This window comes from Anopheles coluzzii, chromosome 3 (assembly GCF_943734685.1).
Source record: "Anopheles coluzzii chromosome 3, AcolN3, whole genome shotgun sequence".
NCBI lineage: Eukaryota > Metazoa > Arthropoda > Insecta > Diptera > Culicidae > Anopheles > Anopheles coluzzii.
In genome coordinates this window covers 16,563,048-16,588,708 of record NC_064671.1, presented here as the reverse complement: position 1 = coordinate 16,588,708, position 25,661 = coordinate 16,563,048, and the positions used below count along the sequence as shown (strand labels likewise).

At 44.0% G+C, this 25,661-nt stretch overlaps 1 protein-coding gene across 2 annotated transcripts in view; it reads right to left on the bottom strand.

Annotated features, from left to right (window-relative positions):
- LOC120956443 (discoidin domain-containing receptor tyrosine kinase B) overlaps positions 1-25,661 on the bottom strand; it is a 249,148-nt gene that overhangs the window by 92,843 nt on the left and 130,644 nt on the right. For both annotated transcript variants that reach the window (XM_049610789.1, XM_049610790.1), the window contains exon 4: positions 20,659-20,764. In XM_049610789.1, the coding sequence (XP_049466746.1) occupies positions 20,659-20,764 (106 nt within the window). The remainder of the gene's footprint in view (positions 1-20,658; positions 20,765-25,661) is intronic.

Sequence of the window (25,661 nt, the reverse complement as noted above, 5' to 3'; positions counted from 1 at the left end):
TTTATTTATTTTTTTAAATATTAAAAGCTATTTAACTTGAGTCTAAATATATTGAAAATAATTGTTAAAACGTGTTTTACATTTATCCATGTATCTAGGGAAATAATTATTAGAATTTAACATACAACAAATTCCCAACCTATTAATGTACCAATAGTTATTTGATTGTATCTAAAGCGATTTATTTAACTCAGTCCATCAACTCGGTGCGTCTTCCTTCTCAAAAATGCAGTTCAGTAGCTTACATTACATAGGTATTGGTATTGGTACATAAACGTAACCAACAAACGAAATCCCATCACATTGATACCAAAAACTCACACCCACAAACAAAAACGAACCATTTGCAGCTTAAAGCTGGAGCTAGCAGCACCGATAAACAATTTTTATAGATCACATTTAGCAGCCTCACCCTCGCTCCACAATGACATTGATGCGAATCGATTTTCACGACTATCGTTTCCCGTTAATGCACGAACGGGCATTCGCACAAACTGACTGGCTATTAAAATTTGAACTTTATAGACACACACAGCACCGGGAACCCCCTGGCTGGTCCCCTTGCCATCTGCCGCGAGATATCGCAGAGCGTTCACGCTTTCCCACTGCAGATGTGCGGATGGCATTTTGGGGAAAATCTGTACCAAGTTAAATGAGCCCGAAATTATGACGCCATTCCAGACCGGGCGAGAGCATTGGGGGAATTGGGAAATTTATTCGAATCGCGTTCGAACTTTTCTCTTAATGTATTTCCGCCCGATTTTTCTTCTTCTTTCACCGCCGCCACCGTCGTCTTGCGATGACTGTTGCTTGCTCGCTTGTTTGGGACGAAGAAGTTCGATTTTACGCACAGCGTTCATAGGGCACCCGCCGATCGAGGGGCATTTTCTCCTTCTGGCCAGCCGTTTGCCGTTTTAACGACACACAATCCGGCCAAAAAGCTGAAGAAGAAAATAGAAACCATAGAAATGGACCGTCGGTGTGTTTTTCGCTCTCTTTTTCCATCCTCCTTCTCTGCCATTGTTGCTCTTTTCCACTCCGCTACTAATTCCAATTGGACGGAATAAAATCCCTTCGCCGCGGCGAACTGGATTACCTTAAAGAGGGAGATTTGTTTTTCCGCCGAACCCACGGTACAGCCTGCGAGGGAAAGCCCGAAGGATTCCGCTTTTCACCGGAAGCAGCTTAGCGCAAATTCAGCGCAAGCAACGAACTCGCCAAAAATCTGGACTCGCCTTTTTGTTTAGCTTTTTCTTTGATTTGGCACACGTAGCAGGAGCAGGATTTGTTCTCCCTTGCCCATCTGGTTTTCCTTCCCCCAGGTGGTGATGGTGGACACGATTCGTGTGTGTGTGTGTGTGTGTGTGTGTGTGTGTGAGGAGGGAAGAGGAAAGAGGAAATCTCGCTACATTACGTCCCACGGCGGATGATTAAGAGAAACAGTATTACGCTAATCTTTCGCCATATTTCCGTGCCTTTCTTCCGACCCTCCCAGTGCCCGCGATTACCCAGAAGTTTCATGCGACCGAGGCGAGTGTGCGTGGCTAATTTTTGGAGCAGGCGAAGGGCATCTCATTCCACCCGTTTGGGGTTGTCGAGCAGAACAGTTGCCTGGTAGTGAAAGCAAGAGTGCCGAATTGCTGTGCTGGTTGCATACATTCACGTAGTTGGTTGCTTTATCGGTGTTTTGGAGGCCGGACTGGAGGTTCTAGGACTAGCCGATGGTCGTTTCTGCTCATTCAAATATTACTCATTGCCCAGGGCCACACACACAGCAGTACGAAACACTCCCAAAATGGATGTCGTTTAATTTCCTTTCCCTCGTCATGGCAGCCGCGTCGCTCCGCTTTTCCGTCCATTTATGGCACTGGCTATTTGTGTGTTTGTGTGTATTGGAATGGGTACATTCCCGTAAAACTATTATAGCTCACAACACATACAGCTAGTTCTCTAATGTCCCGTGAGCGTCCCTTTCATTTGATAACTGTATAAATATGTATGAAGAAGTAGCGGCGCGACCACGCCGAGCTGAGTGGGTCCATCCAGTCTGACCACCGGCCAGATCGGTAAGCGGAAAACACTGACCGGATGTCCGTTCATTCTGCTTACGGGCAGGGGGAGTTGCACTGCCCGTTGAATCGCTCGCTTTCTCCCCCTTCTCTCAACTAGTCCTTGCCATGCTGACTCGCCTGCCTACTCGAGCTGGGAAGGGGGGGAGTAAACATTGCGACAAAGTGATTTGTTTCCTTGATCTTTTACCATTTTTGTTTCATTCTTCGGGGGCGATGGTGCGAGTGAGGGTCGTGCTTTTTTTTTTTTTGTTTCGTCGACACGGGTAGATGGGGAATAAAAAGAAGATGTATGGCCAGCGTTGCCATTCCGACCGTGCCGTGCAAGGGGGAGGTGGGAAATCATTCGCAGGCACGCACTCGCGCAGCCCATGCTTCGTTTTGGTTGGGGCGGAAGTATCGCTTCTAATAAAAATGTTGACTTATTGTTGTGTGGTCCTTTGGTACCGCAGCAAACGTACGTAGCTGATAGTGAGAGTGTTATTTATGTGTGTGTGCAGAGTTTGGTAGGTTTGGTGCGTCCTTTCAATAAAAGTATAGCTGTTCTGTAGTTTGTTTCCTTAAATAATTATATTTGTAGCCAAATCAAGGATCAACATTATAGAATACAAGACGAAATTGAAGAATGAATTTACAGTATTACGTTTTTTACTTGTCATTGTGTGATTTCTGTTAACATTCATCGGACTGAATGTGAAATTTACATTTACATGTACAAGGAAAAACGTTTACTTATCGGTTATTTATATAATAAATCAGGAACAATTTGAACAAGTGAGTTCATCTTTCCATTTGCTTGTTATATTCTATTTTTAGTTGTTTTTCCCCTTCTGTGTTTGACCTCTTTCTTTTCTTCATGTCTCTTGTATGTCTTTAACACTTGTTGCTTCTTTTATATTTATCCTAATTTCTTACATTCTCTTACATTTTAGACAATTTTCCAATTAAACACTTTATTTCCAATAAAAGACCAATATAACGTTCTACTCAGTTGTGCCAAAATGGGTTTTTTTTTTCAAATAGTTGTCCAAAAATCTATAGTTAAAAATCAATTTCTTCTACAATTTGCTTTACGGCATTCCTAAATTGTTTCATAGCCTAAGCGTTCTTCTACGAGGAAACTAAATGGCCATCTTGACCTTATGTAGATAATCTTATTGTTACCGAAATAGCGAACTCGATAGCTCAATAGCTTATTTGAGGCTGTTTAGCAAAAAATCGATCCGATGTAGTACTTTGTGACTGATTAAGAGATAGACGGTACTATGTGGTTTTAATGCATGAAATCGGTACAAGGTGGCTCTTGTCAAAGTGTCAAAGACTGGTGCCGTCAAACATCTCATTGCTGCTGCACAAGTTAGATAAGTTATTATTATTATTATTATTATTATTATTATTATTATTATTATTATTATTATTATTATTATTATTATTATTATTATTATTATTATTATTATTATTATTGTTATTATTATTATATAAAAATCGTAAAAATCACATAAAAACACACATCGTGTTGTTGATTTATTTTATTTTATTTTTTATTTTATTAATTGCTCGGCCACGTTGGGTTACAGCAATAGTGCTTACTGACTATTGTGTACAATTATTCACGAAGGAGTTGGAAGGAGTTTATGGTACGGAAAAGGAGCGAAGACGGGATCGGTAGACAGGATAGGATATGTTGAAATCGAACAGATCAGAAGTACTATTAAAAGACGACATAGCTCTTACAAAAGGCTCATTGCGAGCAAAACGTGTACGACATATAGGTAACTGGAGACGAAAACGATAACGTAAGGTGCGACAAGGTGCATACAAATGTAAGCGCGACAGAAGTGAAGGAGTATCAATCGTATTGAGCAATATGCCAGCGACGAAAGAAGCCTGAGCGACCGAGAGGCGGTGCTTCAACTTGGCAAGGCCTAATAGAGCGCATCTATCGTCATACGAAGGAAGCGGAATAGAGTGATGACCCAGCGACCTACGAAATACGATCCTTGTAAAACGTCTCTGGATCCTCTCAATCCTTTGGAGCAGAGATACTTGGACAGGAGACCAGATGACACAGGCATATTCCAGTACGGAACGGACCCAAGAACAATAAAGGGACTTAAGACAAAAAGGATCACGAATTTCAGTGGACATGCGACAAATATAACCAAGACTTTTGTTGGCCTTGTTGATGACATAGTCCGTGTGCTCTTTGAAAGAAAGACTCGGGTCAAAGAAGACGCCAAGATCCTTAGACAAGGACGCACGGGGAATAGGGGCATCACAGACACTATAAGCATGAGTTATACTACTCATTATATACTCATTGATGATTCCTTGCTTGAAATTAAAACGCAAAGCAAATAAATCTCTGGTAACCTGGCATAAGGAAGCTGCTTAAGGGCTATTTGAAAGACCCACCTGGAACTATGATGCTGTTTATCTACTGCAAAAGGCGAATTCAAGCTGCTTGAGCAATTTTGGCTGTTTGGATAGACTCTGCTAATAAAAGACTGTCAAAATAGCAATTGATTCTCTTTGGTAACCAACGTGCCTACGATTTGATCACATGAGTACGCCATCAATGATTCAGTCATAAATGCTTCAAATTTAAAGACATAACTTTATAGTAACTGTTTCCAATCCTTATCGCATTGCATTGTCTTCCAAATTCTCTAACATAAAAGCATACCTTCTGCAAGCTACCATGTTCGCCAACACAAAAACATAATTCTTTAAGCTAAGTTAAGCATCCCTTCCTTTTCCGATTCAACCGTTGCTGCCAAATGCTTCCGCTTTCTAATTAAAGCACAGTCTATGCAAATCGAACAAAGAAAGCGTAAACTATCCGAAAGCTACTGCGGGGATTTAAAAATAGATTTGAATAAAAACAAACCCCAACCCACTCCCGGTGTGTGCCAACGCTGCCAACACTAAAAGCTTTCTCGCAAAAACAAAAAAAAAAAAAAGGAACTCATAGAACGTGTCGGGATGGCACGGCTTTGGCAGCCCGAAACGCAAATCGATTGTTGAGTTCTTCAAATGGGCAGCTAATGGGTTGGAAGGCACCAATTGTACCACTGTAAGGGGTAAAGAACGGACTAAGTACACAAACATCACAATGGTGCCGCGTGCGGGCTAAAGGAATCGGGATTCGGGCAGTGGCAATGGGAAGAAACTAATGCACCCTGCAATTGAATATTCATAAGCCCCCGAGCCGCCGTAGCGGAGAGTTTGGTTCGGTGTTCGCGACGTCCAACAGCGGCGAAACGCATCAAGGGGAAGTGCTGTGAGGCTTCGGTGCTGTCACCCAGAAATCAATTACTAAAGTTGTGCGTACGTGAAGCGTTTGGGACGTAGCCTGGGCTACGGTTTGCCCTCGAGCCACTGCAACTGTAATGGAGGCAAAAAGTTCAGCCTCGAGCCGTCCCGTAACGACTACACTCCCCCTTTTGGGCAAAGTTCACGTAACGAAGTTCGAATAAATGACAGCATAATCAGTGCAATAAAATTAAATCGTTGAACTTTGCACCCCGGCTAGACGAGAGCTTCGGGGCAGAAGGCAAAACAACAAAAAACAAACGTCTCGCAAACACATCATCATGCGGGGGGAGGTTGTATGTTGCAGATGACCTCTTCAACACCCAGAAGCTAGAGGGCCTTTGCTAGAGGACGAGGAAATGAAGTATGGCAATGCTTGCCGGTTGGAATGAAGCTCTCTCCCTCGACTTGTGAGAAACATTTGTTTCTGTAGTTGTCCAAAAGCCTGGCCAATCGAAATGGGAAGATAAGACGAACGCTTCATCTTCTTGCGCTCTGAAAACGGGTGTTATTTGGGGGTGGAAGCCGAAGACGACTTCTTGAACCATTAGACATGCAGTGGTCACACAATACACTATCCCACCACACCATACTGTCCCATACTTTAGCTTCCCCAACTCGGATGACACTTGTCTTTCTGACACTAGCATTCTGCACAAACATCCCCAAACGGCGAAGGAGTCAGGGAGGTGGCTCAACGCTGAGTAGCATCAATTTGTAGACAGCCTTCGCCGGGAGATCTTTTGAATTGGGTTGAAAGCTCTGCCGCCACGCCCGGGGGCAACTCATCTTGCTTTTGCCGTGGTCGCATGCCTTTCAAGGCACTTAAAGGTGCTGACGCTGGTGAGTGATCTGGGTTGTCTGGGTCTGGACCGGTGTCCGGGGTGACCCCGGTCACCGTTTGCCGAAAAGAATGCTCGCCGGCAGGGACACGGGTTCCCGCAGACGGATAGACACCACACCACCACAGAGCATTATGCTACACGATTACAATAAATTCCAGGTCCAGGGAACGATTTTGGAGTGCAGCCAAAGGGCAACAAACGCACACTCACACACACCAACACCGACTACTGCTCACGACAGAGAAGGATCCGTTTTTCTTAAGGTTTTGTCGCGTACCAGGGACGCACACAAAAAGGACGCACGGGGGCAGACTCTGGTGGATGCTTCTAGCGAACCGTAAACGCCCCGAAGGGGCATGGATGTCGTGACGGCACGTTTGTTTTCTGTGCCATTCGTGGTCGTCGGGCTTTTGGATGGATGGCTTTTGTGTGTGTTGTTTTTTTTACATTTTTTGGTTTTGTTTTTCGTCACCACGATGGTGGCAGGATCGTTTGTTGACGTTTGCGTTTGCATAATGGCGGTAATGAGGTGTGGAAAGAATAATTGTACAACCATGACGACGTGGTGGCGCAGGACACGAATTTAATTTACAGCTTGCAGCCCGTGGACAATCAAGCTGTGCTTGCCGGGGTGTTGGGCATAACGTTACGAAAATGTGATTGTAAGATGTATTGAGCGTGTCTACTAGCCACTGGCTAGGCAAAAGTGTAAATATTAACATAATGAAATGTTTTCTTCTTCTTTTTAATTTCAGACAAAACAGCTTGCATTCACCGTTACCTAAGACTTAAGATATTTGTATATAGGGAAATAAGAAATATGTTTATATTTGTATTGGTGTACAACTAATATTGTTCATCGTATATCTTGTATCTCCTATTGTTTGTGTACTTTACTTCATTCTGATTCGTTTTGAATATGAATTGATCATTAAGTTTAGAGTTAGTAGTGCCAAATATACAACTGACTTAAATATAAAATTCAATTTTCAATATCATCATTAGTATAATCATCATTCAGAGAGAACGAAAGGCAGCAGGACATGTATACAAGATGGTACACACACACACACACACACACACACACTTAACTCATTAATTATAACTAAAAATTCAAATGAATTCGGATTGAGCGGTCCCGTCGTACAGTCGTCAACTCGTACGACTCAATAACATGCCCGTCATGGGTTCAAATCTAGAATGGATCGTCTCTCCATAGCAAGGATTGACTATCCGACTCCGTGGTAATGAATTAAGTCTCGAAAGCCTGTATAGGCCGGCATGTCCGTGTAGGACATTACGCCAAAGAGAAGACGAATTCGAATGAAATCAAACCGGTATTCGTACATGAAACATTGGTAAGATTATTCCATATTTGTAAAATCATCAAAACGTCCATCAACAGCTTAACCAACAAAATCAACATTTGAAAGGTTTCAATTGTATACAATTAAAGCAACTTATACAACATTTTACAGGAACATGAAAGGATCAATAACGTCCAATTGACAAGTTTCAACTTTTGCCACAAGGTCCTGGGAAAACCCTAGCTCATCTTGATGACAATTTAATAATTTCGGTTATAATTTGCGCATGTATGCAATGCACGTTGCACAAACATTGCGCCTGATATACAGTCCTAGCAGACACAATATAAAAATCAACACAACTCCCACAAAGTTTATTAAAAAAGCACAATAACAGTACGTGACTGTACGGTACCTGCCGATGTATGTCGATCAACACTATCAACCCACAGCCGTACGTGCTGCATGCGTGGAGGCATATGCTATGTTGAGCTCGAAGGGGGAAAATTTGCATCCTAACGAACCACCACCAACACCACCGCCACCATCAACACATACAAATCAGTCTATTTATAAATCCCACATAAAGCAGTGCGCCTGTTTTATGATGACGGTGACACGTGACCTTCCGCTGATAGTGCGCGTCATTATCACCGACTGCGGTGACTTGGCTGGAGAAAAAAAAGGTGCCAAGTGGCAAGATAAACACATGGCTTTGCTGCCATTCGTTTTCATTCGATTTTTCATTCCCTTCGCCTACCGACGGACAGACAGAGACAGATTGAATTGGGATGAAAAATCGAAAACCAAAAAAACTCACAGGTTTTATGCCCTATCGAACGGGAGCAGCCACCTGAAGTCGGGACGGGGACGAATCAGTCTCGATGGTTTATCGTACAAATTTCCCACTCAATGTCACAATTTATTCAACCTTTTTTTTGAGGGGAGAACAAGAACGAAAAGAAGAAAGTTCAAGCGACGGGGGGTTAGAGGGGTATCCATTTGCTTTCTCCAAGGAATTCGCTGGAAGTATGGTAGGAAGGTGAAGCGATAGATAGAGGTAAATATCAACTCCCAGTCCACTCCAGCGCCGCAAGAAGTTCGTTTTCGTACAAAATAGTCAATATTGAATATTCTCACCCTTATCAGCAGACTCTTGCGCCCCGTAGCGAAAGACCGGTGCGGTGTCTCGCCGCCCAGTTTACGATCCCTGTTAACGGGGAGGGATGTTACATCTTCAACCCCTCGACACGACACGAGGGAAAGCTAAAGAACTTTCATGCCCTGATAAATAAATGATCTCATCTCCTTATAGCTGGCAAACCACTCCTGCCGGGAAGGAACATGCCGAAGGATGTAAATATAACCACTACGGGACACACACATTTGCACAAACTAGCTCCGATCCTTTCACGCTTCAGTGTGCGGCGATGTAGCCATGTGAGGGAATGTGTCATCCTGTCGCCTTATAGTTTCCCTATTTTGCTGCTGCATACTCACAGGCGCATCGTAAACTAGGGGTGGGGTTCCTCTTTCCTTCTTCTGCTGGCTCCTTCTCGAACAGAGCGTGAAAGAAAAACGCACGGTGAATGCACAGGAAGTTCAGGACTGAGCACACACACCCACATACACAAACGGGACAGGAAGTGGTCCGGGCCCGGCCTTTTTTCCAGCCTCCAGAGCACAGTGACGGCGGGCACGGTCGTCTGACGGACGACCCATCCTTGATGCTTCCTTTCCTTTTGCTCCTCTGCTTAGCTCTATCGCTATTCTCCTTTCAGCCTATTCACTTTCATCCGGCGAAGCGAAACTCTCGGGAGGGAAATTGGCCAACGGCACGGCAAATACACGGGGTGCACGTGGGTGCAGTGGGCCAAACCCCCGGGGCGGGAAGGAAAATCGGAAGAAGCACAAGAGCGGGCAGCGTTTCCTTCTTATCGTGAATGGCTTTTATTAGCTCAGGCGCCCACGTGCACTCTCGAAAGCGAGCTGAGTTTAGCGGCGGAAAGTAGGTGGGGAGGGGGCAACGAGAGGCACATTTTTCATCGGAACTTATTGACATTTTTAACTTAAAAAAGCATTTTGAAACGCTCGAACGAATTTCGTCACTCCCGACACTGGGGAGGGGCGCCGTGTGATGGGAAACGGAAGTTGCTTGAGAGACTGAATGGAGGAAAAAACGCGACGTATCATCCCTTTTTGAAACTTGAGCATCACCCGGCTAGATGCCAACAAGGCTGGCAATAAGAAGAAAAAAAAATGGCCTCAAAAGTACACGCAAATTTGGCCCATTGGGGGAATGTTAATAATGGTGAGGGCAGCATGTCTGGCAGCAGCAGCAGCTTAAAATGTGTAAAACGACACCAGACAATGTGTCGGCAATTTATGGTTCTGGGGTGGGGATGGGAAGGGGAGGGGAAAGGAAAATTCCATACCTTGTTACGTTGTTCGGCGACACAATCGGGGCAACACACGACTCGTGGGACTCGGTGTGTAAAGGTATTTAAAAAAAGGGAACGGTTAGCGATAAAATAAAGTGCTCTTTTTAAAGTCACGTGCGCGTGTGTTTTACCGCTTGAGGGAGGAATCAATATGCGCCAAGGATAATGTCTCATCGGGTAGAGTTTTCGTAGCTTTTCGATGCCTTTTTTTCACAGAAAATCCAAATATTTTTGTAGAATTTTACATGCATTTGGAATATATTGTGTTCTTGACATGTTTCTACTTCTCTCAGTATTAAATTCACCCCAAAAAGTCATGTTTTTGCAATGCTCTTATTTTATTATTCCCTTTAAAACGTGCCCGGCTCAGCATTTTCTGCAAAAATATTTGTCTTTTCCTCTGAAAAAAGCACCCCCCGTAAAACCGACCACCCCGAAAGGTAAACAGACATTTGCTCTAATTTATTACAAATTCTTTTTCACTTATCACAACCACATGCGTTCCCCACCCGTCGGCCCTCGGCCGGGGCGCTGTCATAATGTCGGTGCCATCTCGGCAGTTTTATGAACACACCTTGGCCTCTGCCTGGCAGGAAAAACTTGGCTGGCAATCGGCCTTGGAGTAGAACCGCTCCGCTCCGAACCGCTCAGGGATGTTGAGCACATCCCATAGCATAATGTGGTGTGCGCTCTTATACGGTATAACGGTTATTGCCGCTGAAAAAGGCGCCCAAATGTCCGTTGAGAAGTTTTTTTTTTGGGAAGGGAAGCCAAAAGAAGAAGCCGAAGAGCGAACAAAAAAAGGAAGAAGTAATGTGTCTCAGCTCATCATGCCGCTGGCAAAGATAACGCACACAAACTTCTTTAGGGAAAATGGGTGGAAAAAACACACACTCCCGCCGTCCGTGAGCGTGTGTGTGTGTTTGCCAAAGAGCTAAGCTAACATCTTACCAACTTCCGGTGCTGGTTGGCAGTGGCCACCGCCTAAGGCCACCACCGATAAACGCAGTTCTTTTCGCTTTCGCTGCTATCGCCCACCATCCACAGCCCCGAACGTGTGCCACCGAACGCATATTCAATGATGCAATTTAGAGCAGCTCTTGTCATCTTGTCGGGGGCCACTGCTGCTCCCCCCCCCCACCCTGCCAGAGTTTGAAGCGTTACACTTCCTGGATTCATTTTTAACTTGCCCTGGAATGGCCATTTTTGTTTTCAATGGCTCCGTTGAGGAAGGAAATTTCAACTTCGAGATGGGGTGGTGCTTGGTTGCTTCTTTCCCTCGATGATGGACACTTTGCAGACACAGCTCGACGGGAAGGCGAGTCCCATCACGGCATCCCTTTGATAAGGCACAACCACACACTTTCCGTGCATGTTTGTGACCGTGTGTGTGTGTGTGTGTGTCTGTGTTTGTTAGCAATGGAGATTGAAGGTCCTTTTTTGCAACTTCCGCTTTGATGACCCACGATTTTCTCGTCCTAAGGTGGTTGTGCTGTTGGTCTTGCAATGTAAAAAGGTGAGACTGCCAAATGACAAACACCGTTGACAAAGTGGTCTATACAAAAGGAGCACATACAGAGGACACACGTACACATGTGTTGCCATTTTGACGCTTCCACTCATGGTGGATGGAACCGTATTAACAGTCCTAGAGCGCACCCCTTTTGCTAAACGGCACTGTCATCACCATCAACGGCAGGAATCACTCGCCTTGCGCAGACAGTGATCGTAGAGAGCAAAGGAATGGGAAAATGAAAGGTAAATGTGTATAAAAAAAATCTTTCCTAGTAATTTTGTATGTGATTTCTTTCTTTTTTATCTTGTTTAATTTATCCATTATACACTCTTTCCTGCTTTCACGGTGGATTTACAACGTTGTGTTTGCAGTAAAAGGCATTAGTACTTTGCTTTAGTTTTGATTTCTACCGCTTTCTACAAACTTTGCGGTTTACCTTTAGGTTTTATTTCACTATTTTCACTCTTCGTTCTACTGCTTATGTGATTTCAGGTTCATTTGAGTTCATTTTTTGCTTTTTTAGTTCATGTTTATGTTAAGCAAATACTTCAAAGGTAAGAAATAGCTAAAATAAAAGCTTTATGTACACTTTAGGACACATTACTTGCTTAAAAGGATGGATATGAAATGATTAAAAATATGGAGAGGTAAGAAAGTTTGGTAAGTATTGTTGATTGTAAAACAAAAAAAAAAGCATTTAATAAAATATAATAGCCTGAAGTAACTACAAAATCCCCAAAACCAGGTAATTCTGAAAAAAACCAATAAGAATTGTTTTGTAACAAACAAAAAAACCCATTCAGTTTCATTCCCAATTTCGCCGAAGGACGCACACCCACAAAAGAACAACTAATTATGTGCCATTTTTCCACAGAATCACAGCTACAATTGAGTTAAAAACAGAGGAACTTCAAAATAAAAGCACACCCCCGATTTGACCAACGACGCGCAAAGCTTCCACCTTCGGCTACGTTGCTGCTGACCCAGGGTTTGCTCTCTGGCTGCTGGTCCAGCAACGGAGCAACAAAGGCAATGGCGAACAAAAAATAACCGACGACCAACCAGCGTCAACACAGTGACTAATGGCGTTCCAGTGAAAATGGCGGTCGGCCGCGAACAGGAAACGGAGACCGAAAGGTTAACCACAATGTCGCCTCTCCCGGAACGGAGCTCCCTGTGAATGCGTGTGTGTGTGTGTGGGTGTATTTTCGCCGAATGATCCCTGCGACAACAATAACGATGATGGGAGGTCATTACTGAAAATGAAAATGTAATATTAATGTAGCGCTGGCGGACCAGCCGGAAATGATGCACGGGATTGAAACCGCGTCCACAAGCCGGAGGACCGAAAGCCTCGAACGGAGTGTGGAGCGAACAACAACAGACCCACAGTGCGGAAAGCAAAAACAAAACCCTCCTGTGGTACCAGCTTTATCCAACGGCTACGGTCAAGGATGTTGGGCTTTGGCAGGTGAATGGTGCGTTACAGTGCGATGGTATTCCGGGTGGGGGTGGTGCGTCTCACATCGCACAACAACAACAACAAAACCAAAAAAAGAAATGCACAGCGGTGGAAGGGTGCAGGGGAAGAGCAAACAAGCCAAACGGCAAATGATGGAGCATTAATTCCGGAAAAGAGCATATTTCTTCCATTAGTCCTTGGCGGCATGGAAATAAAAGTGACCAGCCTGGGGTTGTTTATCATTTTCCGAGGAATTTTACCATTCAGGTTGGTCAATCGGCTGATGGAGGTTGGTGATTTGTGCGAATGTATTGCTTGATGCAATGTGTATGCCGGTTTGGTGACGAGCATCAGGTATGATGATGCCCAGCACAATGGTTAATGTGGGTTTAATGGAATGATCTTTATAATAGAGTTCTGAAATATGATAATTGCTTATGCATTTTAAGTATTTAATAGAAAATACATAATTTCAATCATAAATTGATGTGCTTTTGATGTGTGTAACTTCCGGAGAGTTATTATAAATATAAAGTAATAAAATAAACCAATGAAATAAAAAAAAACAATGGAGAAATGAGAACATTAATAACCAAATCATCAATAAACAGAGAAAACGACAAATAAATAAAAACCTTAAGGTTATAAATATTCTGAAGGAGCAGTAAAATGGAAACAGGATTCATCTACAGCTAGCACAAAAATCGAAAAAATATTGGTTAAAGTGAAATCTATCTTAAAAATGTTTTAAATCTTTCGTGCGAAAGTGATGAACCTTTTAACACTTTTTGAACAACGTTATCAAACCATGCAATATGTTTCATTTACCAATTTAATCATTCTTAGCTCTTCTGTATTACACCTGCTCGGCTTCATTTAATATTCAGCCACACCCAAACACATCCTACCAACCGTTCCCTTGAAGGACTTAAATCGCTACCATCTCGACCCACATTGATAAGAAAGGTTCAATGTGTCCATATTTTACCACTCTTTATTTTTCCGGCAGTTACCTGTTCAGCTAGCCCACATCATCACCATCATTATCATCGTCGTCACCATACCAGCTCCAACCAACAGCGGGTTCCCCGCTACTCCATGGAAATGGGGCTTAACCGGGACCACCGACCATTACATCATTTCGCTTCATTTCCCTCCGCCTCACTGCGTGCGAAGGGTAGCAAAACAATGACTCTAAATGTTTTTAATGGCGGCTAGGATTTGAAATATTAGATTTTATTAGAACGGCTATCGCACCAAACCGCAAAAGGATCTCCCCGAAGGAGGCGTGAAGGGCAGCCACTCAGGGGCGCTCTTTGTCCGTCGCACTTTAGCTCGCCATTGTCGCCGGGTGTCATTAGAAAAATCAACATCAGGTTCAGAGCCCGACCCGCACCACCTCGGCTGCCTGTCGGTGTAGACGTCAGTTCAAACAGGGAGTGTCCCTTTTGTGATTTCCAGGGCTGCAACCACCCCGAAAGCAACACCCAGCGAGATTGAAGGGACTCAAGTGGCAGGCTTTGGCCGAACCAGGGCAACGACGAGCGAGGGGTGGTGGTGTTAATTTACGACGACGGATTTTTCTTTTTATTGTTTTTAATTATATTTAATGGCAAGTGGCGGTGGGTTCTGCGCTGCGGTACGCTGAAGGAGCAGAAACGCTCGTCTTTCGAAACGTTCCCGCTTCAAAAGCTTCAACCCAGTGAAAACAGGAACGCAAGGGCAGGGAAGGGTAAAACATCATTTTTTGGTGGCAGGAAGGAAGGAGCAGTGTGGTTGGGGGGAGGCTCTGTGTATGGGATGGAGATTAATTTTCGCTTTTTACGACGAACACGGTGAACCATAAAGTTATGAGTTCCGCCGTCGCCGCCACCACCATTGCGATCCGCGCGGTGAATGGGGGTTAGTGACGGCTCGCTATGCCAACGCTGCCACCAGCAACAACAACAATGGTGGCCGACAGGCGAGTTATGGCGAGGCTCATTCATAGGCTATGGGAAGATTTATTGAAGAACGGTTTCACACACAGAGCCTCGGGGACAACGCACGAGAGAACACCTTCTTCCCGTCCGACCGTGCTGGGAAGATGTTTGAGATCGCTAAATTAACATGTCAAACGTTCCCGACCGCACAACGCTGACTGGTTATTTGCACATTTCCAATGCAGTCACAGTGCAGTGCATTGATTTGTGCAAAGTGCAGTTTTTAATGCTCTCGAGCAACGCCATTCTTGCATTCCTCAATTCCGGCAATTATTCTTACAGCAATTGTAAACCTCAGTCCGAAAAGTGCGGCGCAAAATTCGCACCCTTCATTCGAAGGCAGGAATGTTTCAAAGGGAGCCTTGCCCTAACCTCCCACACATTAATCATCAACCGAACGCCGAATAAAAGCTTCCGAAAATGCTAACGATGCATGAAATGCAAACGATCGGTCGATGGAATTCCACCTTCAAGTGGTTTTAAGGGCAGCAAATTATGAGCACTCCGGTGCTGTGCCGATTCGCCGAAAGACAGCTCGTGAAGGTGAATCGGAACGTCCGGAATAGACAGATGGGTCAAGAGACTCTCTCTCTCTCTCTCTCTTTAATGTTCTCTCCACTTCGTACCTTTCGAGCACCAACCAACTTGCATGAAGTGTGCGGGCGCCGCTTCGGACCGGTACTATTTCACTGTCTGCCTCATAATGAAGTCATTCCACCAGTCAAGCGCGGTAGAATCTTCACCTCAATGAGGCCCTTTAGGGAAATATTGCTTCCACTGTCGCTCAACGCCTTCGTCTCGCGCAAGTGGCCGCACTGTTGAACCCGAAAGCCCTCCCGGACAGACACTGAACAGCGTTTTGCAAGCGCAAAGTTGCATTAAAATAAAGTCAAAAGCCATGACCAACGAGCAGCACCAACCAAAAAAAAAAAGGGGTATTGGGGGTAAAAAGCTGAGAGAAAACCCCCCTGGCCGCTTGTAGATGATTGAACCGACGCTGACCTAAGCTATCGATCGAGACTTATGGCGCTTGGTAGTACGGTGGGATTTGGGACGTGTGCTACTCGTTGTTGGTGATGCAGCAGCAGCATAAAGCAAAAAATCCCAACCGTCCGATGGTTTCCAACATTGATCAGCGTCGTGTGTGCCAATCTTCATAGAATGTGCACACACACACACACACAAAGTGAGCTTCGTTCCTTCGTGCAAACAAATTACGACATGGCAAGTCCGCTGCACACGAACGGATGTGGACGTACACAGAAAGAGAGCGAGACCATATTGATTTATGAACTACGTCGCCAGTCAGCTGCGCGTCGTTGGAAAGAAATTGACTGGTCTCTGGTCTGGTACCTCTTGAGCGGAGTTTCCCTATCTCTCACTCTCTTTCCCCTTGTCCTCGGTTGATGTGGGACTCCGTTTTTGCATGCTCACGTCCCCGTGAACGCTTTTCGCCATTCCGTCCACGAGCGGTGTACCTCCTCCTCGTTGCAATCATCGTGAACGTCAATCTGTTGCTAGTTTTATGACCCACTCCAACAACTAGCAGCACACACAGTGTGACACAGTGTGTAGGGTTTGTTCCGCAGCGCATGCCGTGAGTCGTGAGTGAGTTTTAAATATTTCAACTCGAACGTCAAGATGTTTCCTAGCGATATTAGCCTATTTTTAATCAATTTTATGTTCGAAACTTGTGCCTGTTTTTTTCAACACAAAGATTTACCTCGAACACTTGCTTTCAATGACTGAAACAAAACAAGCAAGAAGCACTGAACACAGTTTTGCTCCCATTAAACAGCGAAGTCGTTACAGTACAGTTCAATCATGCAAACGTCGATTAGAAAGCCAACGAAATAAAGACATAAACGTCAAAGCTGACACAGTGAGCGGGGGGGAAAACAGCGAAGCACTGGACTGCCAGTCTGCGTGAGCGTGTTTGTACCGTGTCAATAGTACTGGAAATGGAGCTGAAATTGGCCACCCTCGGCGTCTCGTTTACCGCAAAACAGGACTCTCCATCTTTTGACTTCTCTTCCAGTCATGCAACACAAACCGAATGTCCTTCTTGTCGGACCGAGGGGGGAGTAAGAATTGCTTTATAGCTTCAATTCCCTCTGCCCAGTTACCAAGGACACTCTCTCCACACACACACACACTGAGCTGATTGGAAAAACTGAAGCGATAACCGGACGACTTACTACCACCGGCTACACAACACGGTGCAATCATAAATGGTTGATGAAAAGGAAAACAACAGTGACGGATCACTGGGTTCTAGGGCCGGTAAGGAAGGAGAAACAACAATAAACCTTCAACCTAGGAGCCACGTATCGTCCAACCGAAGCCAACACCGTAACGAACTGGGGCTATGGGTACATAACATAGCAAACACACATACACTGCGAGTCGCTTTGAGGCTTCCAAAGGAAGGAGAGACGTATGGAATGGAAGTAACAAAAAACGGAAACAAAAACAAAAGCCCCAACATAAATCCTTCATATCACGACAAAATGGAAAATGCTCGTTCTTGGGAGCTGCCTGTGTGTTCGTGTGTTTTGTCCCAAGATGCCCCAGCCGTCCCTGTGCCGTTATAGCGCACTAAAAATCGACCAACATTTATTGATTATGCATTGGGCGGAGCGTGATTGGTTAGGCAGGAAGGCAGGCAGGTGACGTTTTATGATTTCGTGATTTTCCTCGTCGCTCCCTTTGCAAAACAAAAGCAAGAAATAATGCCATTGTAGGACGTAGTGTTGCACACAATCGCAGGGCCAAAAGAACAAAGAACGTTTCACGCCATTTCAATTGCGATGCGGTTAAAGACTTTAACCCGAGGTCGTTAATATTTGAATGCTCGTTTAGGGAGATATTTTACGGTAAAACTGGCTTCCCTTTTATTTAACATGACCATTCCCGCGATGATCGATTCTGTCGTTATTGATAAAATGAGAGAAAAAAAAAAACACGAAGGGATGGTGAAAATCAATAAGGGGTAAATTTTTTATGCGCATGTAAGGTTATTGAATGGGTTTCCTTCAAACTTGTGGTTCCTGTACAGTGTCGATGATATAGCTCTTCTCTTAAAACATGTTTCTTTACTGCTGTTAGATTTATTTGTTGATTCAGGTTGCTTTTGCAAGCCAAACATAATAATAATTCAAATTCTCTTCGAAAAACGATTTTGATTGAACCAAAGCCTTGATAACATACTCTCTCTCTCTCTCTCTCTCTCTCTCTCTCTCTCTCTCTCTCCCTCTCTCTCTCTCTCTCCCTCTCTATCTCTCTCTCTCTCTCTCTCTCTCTCTCTCTTTCTTTTTGGCTCAACAGCCGTTGTCGGTCAAGGCCTGCCTCTGAAATACTACTTTTGGGGTTGGCTTTCAGTGACTTATTGATTCCCCCCATAGCAAGATAGTCGGTCCTATGTATGGCGGCACGGTCCTTTCGGGACTTGAATCCACGACGGGCATGTTGTTAAAATCGTTCGAGTTGACGACTGTACCACGAGACCGGCACAAACTGATAACACACAATCAGTACAACAAAGAAAAACTCAGATATGAGTTCTTTGGAAACGAATAATTAAATTCAAATTTAAGGTATACTAAAAAAAATGGAATGGAATAGATGAACAGATAAATCAGATATACGGAGATGGTAAATATTTTAACAATTTTAAAGTGATTTGATCTATTTTTCGCCTTATATTTGGTATATAGGTATGTAGCACGAGGCACAGTAAAAATTTCATTAATTTACAATTGTTAAAATAAATCAATTTAGAATAACAAAAATTAACCAAGTTTAAACAAATTATTGGTTTTACCCAAGACATCAACAAGCATTAAATAAACTTGCCAAAATTAAAATATAAAAAAATGAATATTAAATATAATAATCATATGGTAACAGTGTAAACTAACAGATTTTATTCAATCAAAAATAAATTAAATTGTAAAGGAAAAAATCTCTAACTGTTTCACACACACTCATCACTTCGCTTCAAATACAGAGAAAGGTGCAAAAGCAAATGCATACTGCTCTCCCACCAGCAACAACAGCTGCCAAAATGAACATCCCAACCCAATGGCTGACAAAAAGGTAAACGATGCAACACGCCACCCCAATGCACCTTGCGGAGAAGAATGGCAAACCGACGACAAACGGCAACGACTTCGTGTTAATCCTGTTGTCATCTACCAAGTCACGGTATTCCGTCATTCCTGCACGTTTCGAATTCGGGGCCAACATAATCATCCTCCCTACCGAGCACCAGTGGGTGCTGAATGTGTACGGGAGGGTGTGTCAGTTCAGAACTCACTGAATGGTGCCACCCGAAACAGCAGCAAAAAAAAAAAAACAACGGAAGAGTAAACTTGTGATCCATTTGCAGATTTTCTACACCTGAAGCAATCGGGCAAAAGGACACGAGAATGAAAAACAAGCGAGAAGGAGCGAGGCTCATCTCCTCTCCAAACCCACAGGAAGGTTTGAAAATGAAAAATAATTTTCTTCCCATTGTGCAGCCGAAATGGTACGGTGGCAGAAACGTGTCAGCAGTCGTATGAAGATGGAACGGTGCAAGAAAGGAAGCCTATGTTTCTTGATAGAAAATGGTTTGGCAATGACTGCGGGCCGGCGGCCCGTACTACCGCCCCGTGCAGCAGTGCAGAAACTGCAGAACAAGAGCCAGCAGAGAGTAGAATTTTCTTCAGCATTGTCTTTCCATTCCAGTCTGTCTTTGTATGTGTGTCTGTGTGTGTGTCAAATCTTCTTCCAGTGCCTTTAGATGGGTGCCACAGAACGGAAGCAAGGCTACCCCTTTTACCCACCGGTGTGCAACCCGAACCCACCGAGCGCTGTGTCTGTTCGTGGCAATGGTCTGGCAAGCAGAAAAGAAAATACAAATAGTGATTTTTCATTTTAAATGAGAGCAATTTGTTATCCCTGATGAGGATAATGTAGATTTGTTATCCTGCTTCATCCGTGAGCAATGCCCGTATAACAAATTCAGGCGTACATGCACACGAGCCCAGCCACACATCACCAACAGGCAGAGCACAAAATAACACAACACAAGCAGTCAGCCATTTGTTGCTGGCATATCCTTTCGGTTGGCCCATTATTGTACGGGCATGCTGCTGCGAGAGCTCCATGCTGAAACACACAGCAATGGTTTCCCCAGTACACCCAGCTCGTAATCTCACCTCAAGGTTGCACAAAACGGCAGGGTGATGAGTGAAAAACGGGGGCAAAAAACAAGCGAAAAGAAAACGAGCCTCCTTCCAAGTGGGAGTGCCGTTGGGCGGAATCGAAAGGTGCGCTGCAGAAGAGGTGCCAGGCGCACAACACACACACACACATGGTGGAGGACGAGAGCAAAACTGATCCCGTGAAGATTAAACAACGAATGAAACAAAACCACACACACGAACACACATACATCCCTGTGGAAATCCTGTTAGGCAGTACAAAAAGGGAAAAAAGTTGGGAGAAATGTTCCTTCCGTCAAACCCTATGCCGTACGCTGTCGGGAGCTTTCAAGAAAAGCTTCACGCCTCGTGCATTCATACACTTTTTTTGTGTTTTTGTGATGCGAGTGTGGGCCAGGAAGTTGCGTTTGAACTCTTCCCATCGGTAGACTTGTAATGAAAGAATCTTGTACACTGTTTTACGCTACGGTAAGGAAGGAACCTGCTTGAGTTCGCTTGCTTGCTTGCTTACCTGGCATGCTGTGGTCCTACGTTGCCGATGTCGTGCGCCGAGCTGGCCGTTATTTGTGAGTCATTAATCGCGAACGATTCCATGCCTAATGGGTTTTTGCATTTCTCTGTAATTAAAGAGCGAACGATGAATGTGTTAGTGTGCGGGAGTTTGGTTAGAACTGGGTCAATTAGTATTCGGTGCTGAGGAGGGAACAGTTTTTCGGGTTCGGTTTTTTGTGGAACAGGGCCAGCAGGTTGTCATGAATTAAGTGTTACTTCATATTGGTGCAAAGATTATGTCTTCTGGTTTGTAATTTTGATGTACTTTGCAAACAACCTTTTCAAGGTGCACTAACAGGATAACAGTAATACTAGACAAGACTAGAACATTTTGCACGATAATGATACGAGAAGAAGATACATTTAATACGATGATCGATTTCAGCTTTTGAATGAAGATACAGCTGGTTTTCGACTATATGAGTACTTTCTCATTAACCGTGAACTTGTTGAAAATCAACTTCAAAAACCCAACTTACAGTCGTTGCCGCTAAATTTTGACTCTAACTCACTTATTTTTGTCTCGAAGGCACCAATTTTTGACAGCGTTTCACGATTTTTGTCTCGAAGGCATCAATTTTTGACAGTGCGCATCAATTTTTGCCTCAAAGGCATCAATTTTTGACTGTGAATCAATCGCTTTATTTACAAAATTTTATGTAATTTCTGAAACTGTGTGTTCTGAAATGATTGAAATTAAGTTAAATAGTGAATAATTTTATTGATAGAATTTAAAATAAAACAATTGTTTTGCCAATTTTGGCAGTTTTAATGGAGTGAAAAAAATTAGCACGTATTTTCAGCTGTAAACAAAAGCTTTAGAAATTCTAAAATTTCATCATTTTTTCTCAAGAAACAATCAATTTACACAGTTTTTGTATTTTTTATGAGTTGTGGAATAACAATTGTTAAAAATCTGCTTAAATACCTTGTAAAATTGTCATTATTCCTACAAGAGTCAAAAATTGATGACTTACAGACAAAAATAGGTGCGTTAGAGTCAAAAATTGATGCGCACTGTCAAAAATTGATGCCTTAGAGGCAAAAATTCATGCGCAATGTCAAAAATTGATGCCTTGGAGCCAAAATTTGGTGGCAACGACTGTAATGTGAACTTAAACTGCAACTCGATGAGAAAGAGCTGATTTGTCAGTTTACAATTAATGTTTCAATTCTCCAAAATCCAAAATAATATCGAATTTTGATGTGTTTTACTTGGTATCTTAATCTTTTTTTTTATTTAGTGAAAGGATTTCGGCTTATCCTTGTTTTAATGTACATTTTTTCGCGAATTGTGTGAACATTAAGCAGCCCAATATTGTATCAAGAGCAGAACAAATAGTCAAATAATTGCATCAGAGTTTTCTAAATAAGATACAACCATCAAGATATTAACTAAACATCGTTATAAGCTACCCATCAGCCCCAATCATTGACGATTTAACATCTCGACGTTTCATGCCCAACAAGTGTGCTAGCAGCATGCAGAAAGCTGTAAAAAGTCACGTCATGCTGCTCCGTACAATTCAAAATCGTAAGAACTCTTCAGCGTATTTATAAATACAATTCTTCGCTAACAATTACGCACCGACGATCTTCAGATCGACCTCTAACCATCGGCACCGCAGCAACGGCAGCAGCATCGGCACGTCATCGCACGTTCGACGGGGCTGGCGAATAATTGTTGCTCCCGTAATCAAGTTACTAAAGCTGTACCTTAACGTATTCATTAAAATATTATTTCTTCCCGCACTGTGCTCGACCGTCCATCATCGTTCGCTCAAGTGCTGGAATGCTGCTTGGTGCTGCAATCACATTCAAGCCGTTTCTCCTCCGTGCTCCGCAAGAAGCTGAAGCTCGGCGTGGGGAGGAAACGCAAGAAATTGATGAAATGAAAAGCGCAACCCGATTGCATAGTCATAACCTGCGCACGACAACTCCAAGTGGTGCTGGGTCGGTTGGCCGTTTGCTGTCTGCTCGAAATAAAACGACCGAACGCAAAAGGGCCTGCGCCTTGTCAGCCGTTCTACGGGGCAGCGTTTGAGCGAGCTGCATTTTCAAGAGTATAATTATGGCAGGAGAGCCACGGGGACTTGAGGATGATGATGATGATGGTAGTGGTGGTGGTGGTGGTGGTAGTGATGAAGAAACACCTTCACCGGGCAGGTCGAAATTGAAGGGGCTAAATTGCATCTGCTCTCGACCTGCTTTTTCCAGCCGCTCCATAATTCTTGGATGCACACAATTCCACGAAGTTAAATCCCCGGCCACCGGCACTGTGAAACGTATCTTTGTGTGTGTGTGGGGGATACGCCTTCCGTGGTCGTCATAAATTTAAGACCACTTTTCCCTCCATTCCGGGGATGAAGTGAAGGTCTGAAGTTCACTCACAGCGGTGCCCAATGCACGGTGCGCGCCTCAAGTGCCGTGTAAGGGAAATCCTCTCGACGTACCTTGATTTCAGTGCAGGCAAGGACGCATTTTACGCCCATCTTCTTTCACGTGTGAGTGTGTGTTCGCGGTTTCATTTCACTAGATTGTACGCGGAACTGATCCAACCGGAAACTCCGGAAGCCGGGCAAGTGCAAAAGATAATGAGAAATATTCGAACAGTTTTGGTCGCCCTCCCGGGACCGCAGATCGGATCCCACAAATGCTTACAAATTACTATACACCTCGGTATGTGTGTACGACTGTATGGCTGAGACGACCAATCCCACCAAGAAATGTTCTAACTCAGCGCACAATTAATCGCCATGAAGTGGAAAGCAAAAGTTTTGCCTCATCATCATCGTCCTTCGCTTTTCGGGAGAATTGCGGAATGTGCCCCATGACGCCGCCGTGATGACCGTGACCTGCTTACGGGAATCTTCTCCTGTTCTTGTCTTTGCTCCTGTTCGTGATTTAACTTTGGCAAAACTCCTTTTTGTCTGTCCCGACACGCTATCATCGTTATCATTCGATCGGAAAACTTAGGTCAAACGCGTTGCTAATTCTAGCCTGCTTCTCCCCTGTGGTGATGGTGAATAGATTTGCTTCTCAATTTGCTCGATGCTCGTAACGAATCTCATGCACGAAGAAGGGAAAAAAGCGCGCCTAGGAACTTTGGTTTTTTCGCACTCTATCTCTCTCTCTCTCAGCGGAAGCAGAGACAATAATGGCAGTAGAACTTTCGCTAAACCAAAACTTTTCTAATCACTTATTGATTGGATGCGAGAAAGGATGGTCCATCGGGAATGACCGCCACTCCTAGTGCTTATGACGCGGGGGGTAATGCAGTACAAATTGTTCACGGAAATACTTAAGCGTAATTGAGTGGTGGTATTTTGTGGACCAAGAATGTCATCTTGAGGACTATAAGCTACAAGAAGTTTAATCATGGTTAAAATTAGCCAAGAACTTCGTTATATTCAAAGCAATTACTGGAACAAGGAATCCAATCACGGCCTCAAGAAACATGAGAAACATGGATTTGAAAGGAAGTCAAATCACAAATAAGACATTCTTAAGGGCCTTTCAAAGTGTTGAAGAATGTGTTATAAATAATCTTAAACTGATATACACATTCTGAAAGACGTAACAACCCTTCCTTGCTGAAAAATTCAACAATTTCCACATCATTTAATGAACTCTATAGCCATCTCTTCAAAGTTCTTCAAACGACCGTCACAAAAAGAACTCCATCAAGACACTAATTGTCATGCACAGGGGTCTAGTGGAAGCTCCTATTTCTTCCGCGCCGAAATTGGACACCACCCCAAATGCGTTGCGCTTAACCCTTAACGAACCGCGCATCGATTAGCCTTTGATTATGGGCCATTTTATACTCTCCAAAGCCAGAGCCCGTTGCTTCACCCTCATGTAAACTGACAGCCGATTCTAATTATCCATTCTTATTCTAGGCCCAGGCTTTTTTTTGTCGAGCCGCGAAATTTGAACCTTTTCCCTCGGTTTTAAACGCGTCCGCGTTGATGGAGGAACCTCGGGGTACCTCGGTACAGTGCTTGCTTGCTTCATCAACATTGATTGGTGGTTGGGTAAAACCGTGCCTGCACAAACAGACCCTAACGAAACAGGGAAAAAGGGAACGGTAAGGAAGCGAATGTGTGGAGTGAAATCAAATTTCACCCACAGAATGACATTTAAATGTCACTCAGTGCTCGATTCGTCATCATTAAAATCGAATATTCCGGCTGTGTGTGTGTGAGAGAGAGCGAGTATCTTCGTCGCGCTTGAGCTGATGGCAGAACGGGGCAAAGTCTGTCTGGCTCGAGAGTTTTGATTTCAAAATGATGCGCCAGCGATACGGTTTTCAATGCTCAAAATGATTGTTGGAGTTATTACACTAGTGGTTGTTGAACCGGGCGTTGAGGAAGCTACATAGCAAACCAAACCCCATTGATATCACGTCCCAAACTACACAAAGTATGAAACAATGAGAGCTCTTTGTGGTGGTGATGCTGTTTTGAATGCACAATATCCACACGCCCGTTGCCCAGGGGGGGGGGGGGGGGGGGGCACAACATCCGTGCCCTCGGCTCGACCTCTTCCTTGATTTAGTAGGGAAATGTTTTCAGATTCTAGGCAGGGTGGCGCCTCGTTGCAGTTCAAATCATTGAACGTCAATATTGAAGGATTCGTCCGCCGTGCGATGCAATGTCTACAGCGCACAATGGAAACAGCGCGCCTGGCACACTTCCAAGAATTAGCCCCGTTGCAGTGCATGAGATCGGTTTTCACCCAAACAAAAGCGTCCACCCCCACCATTTCAATAGGGAGGCTTATCAGATTAAAATACTATTCAATTCTACAATACGAGGACAATACGAGCAGGCCGTGGGCATTGCGGGAACTGAAGATGAATTCTTCAAAACTAATCAGATATAGTTCGCAAGCACACAAACAAACGGAGAAGTCATCCAAAATGGATGCCCTTTCCAGGTAAATGCCGCTCATCTTCCG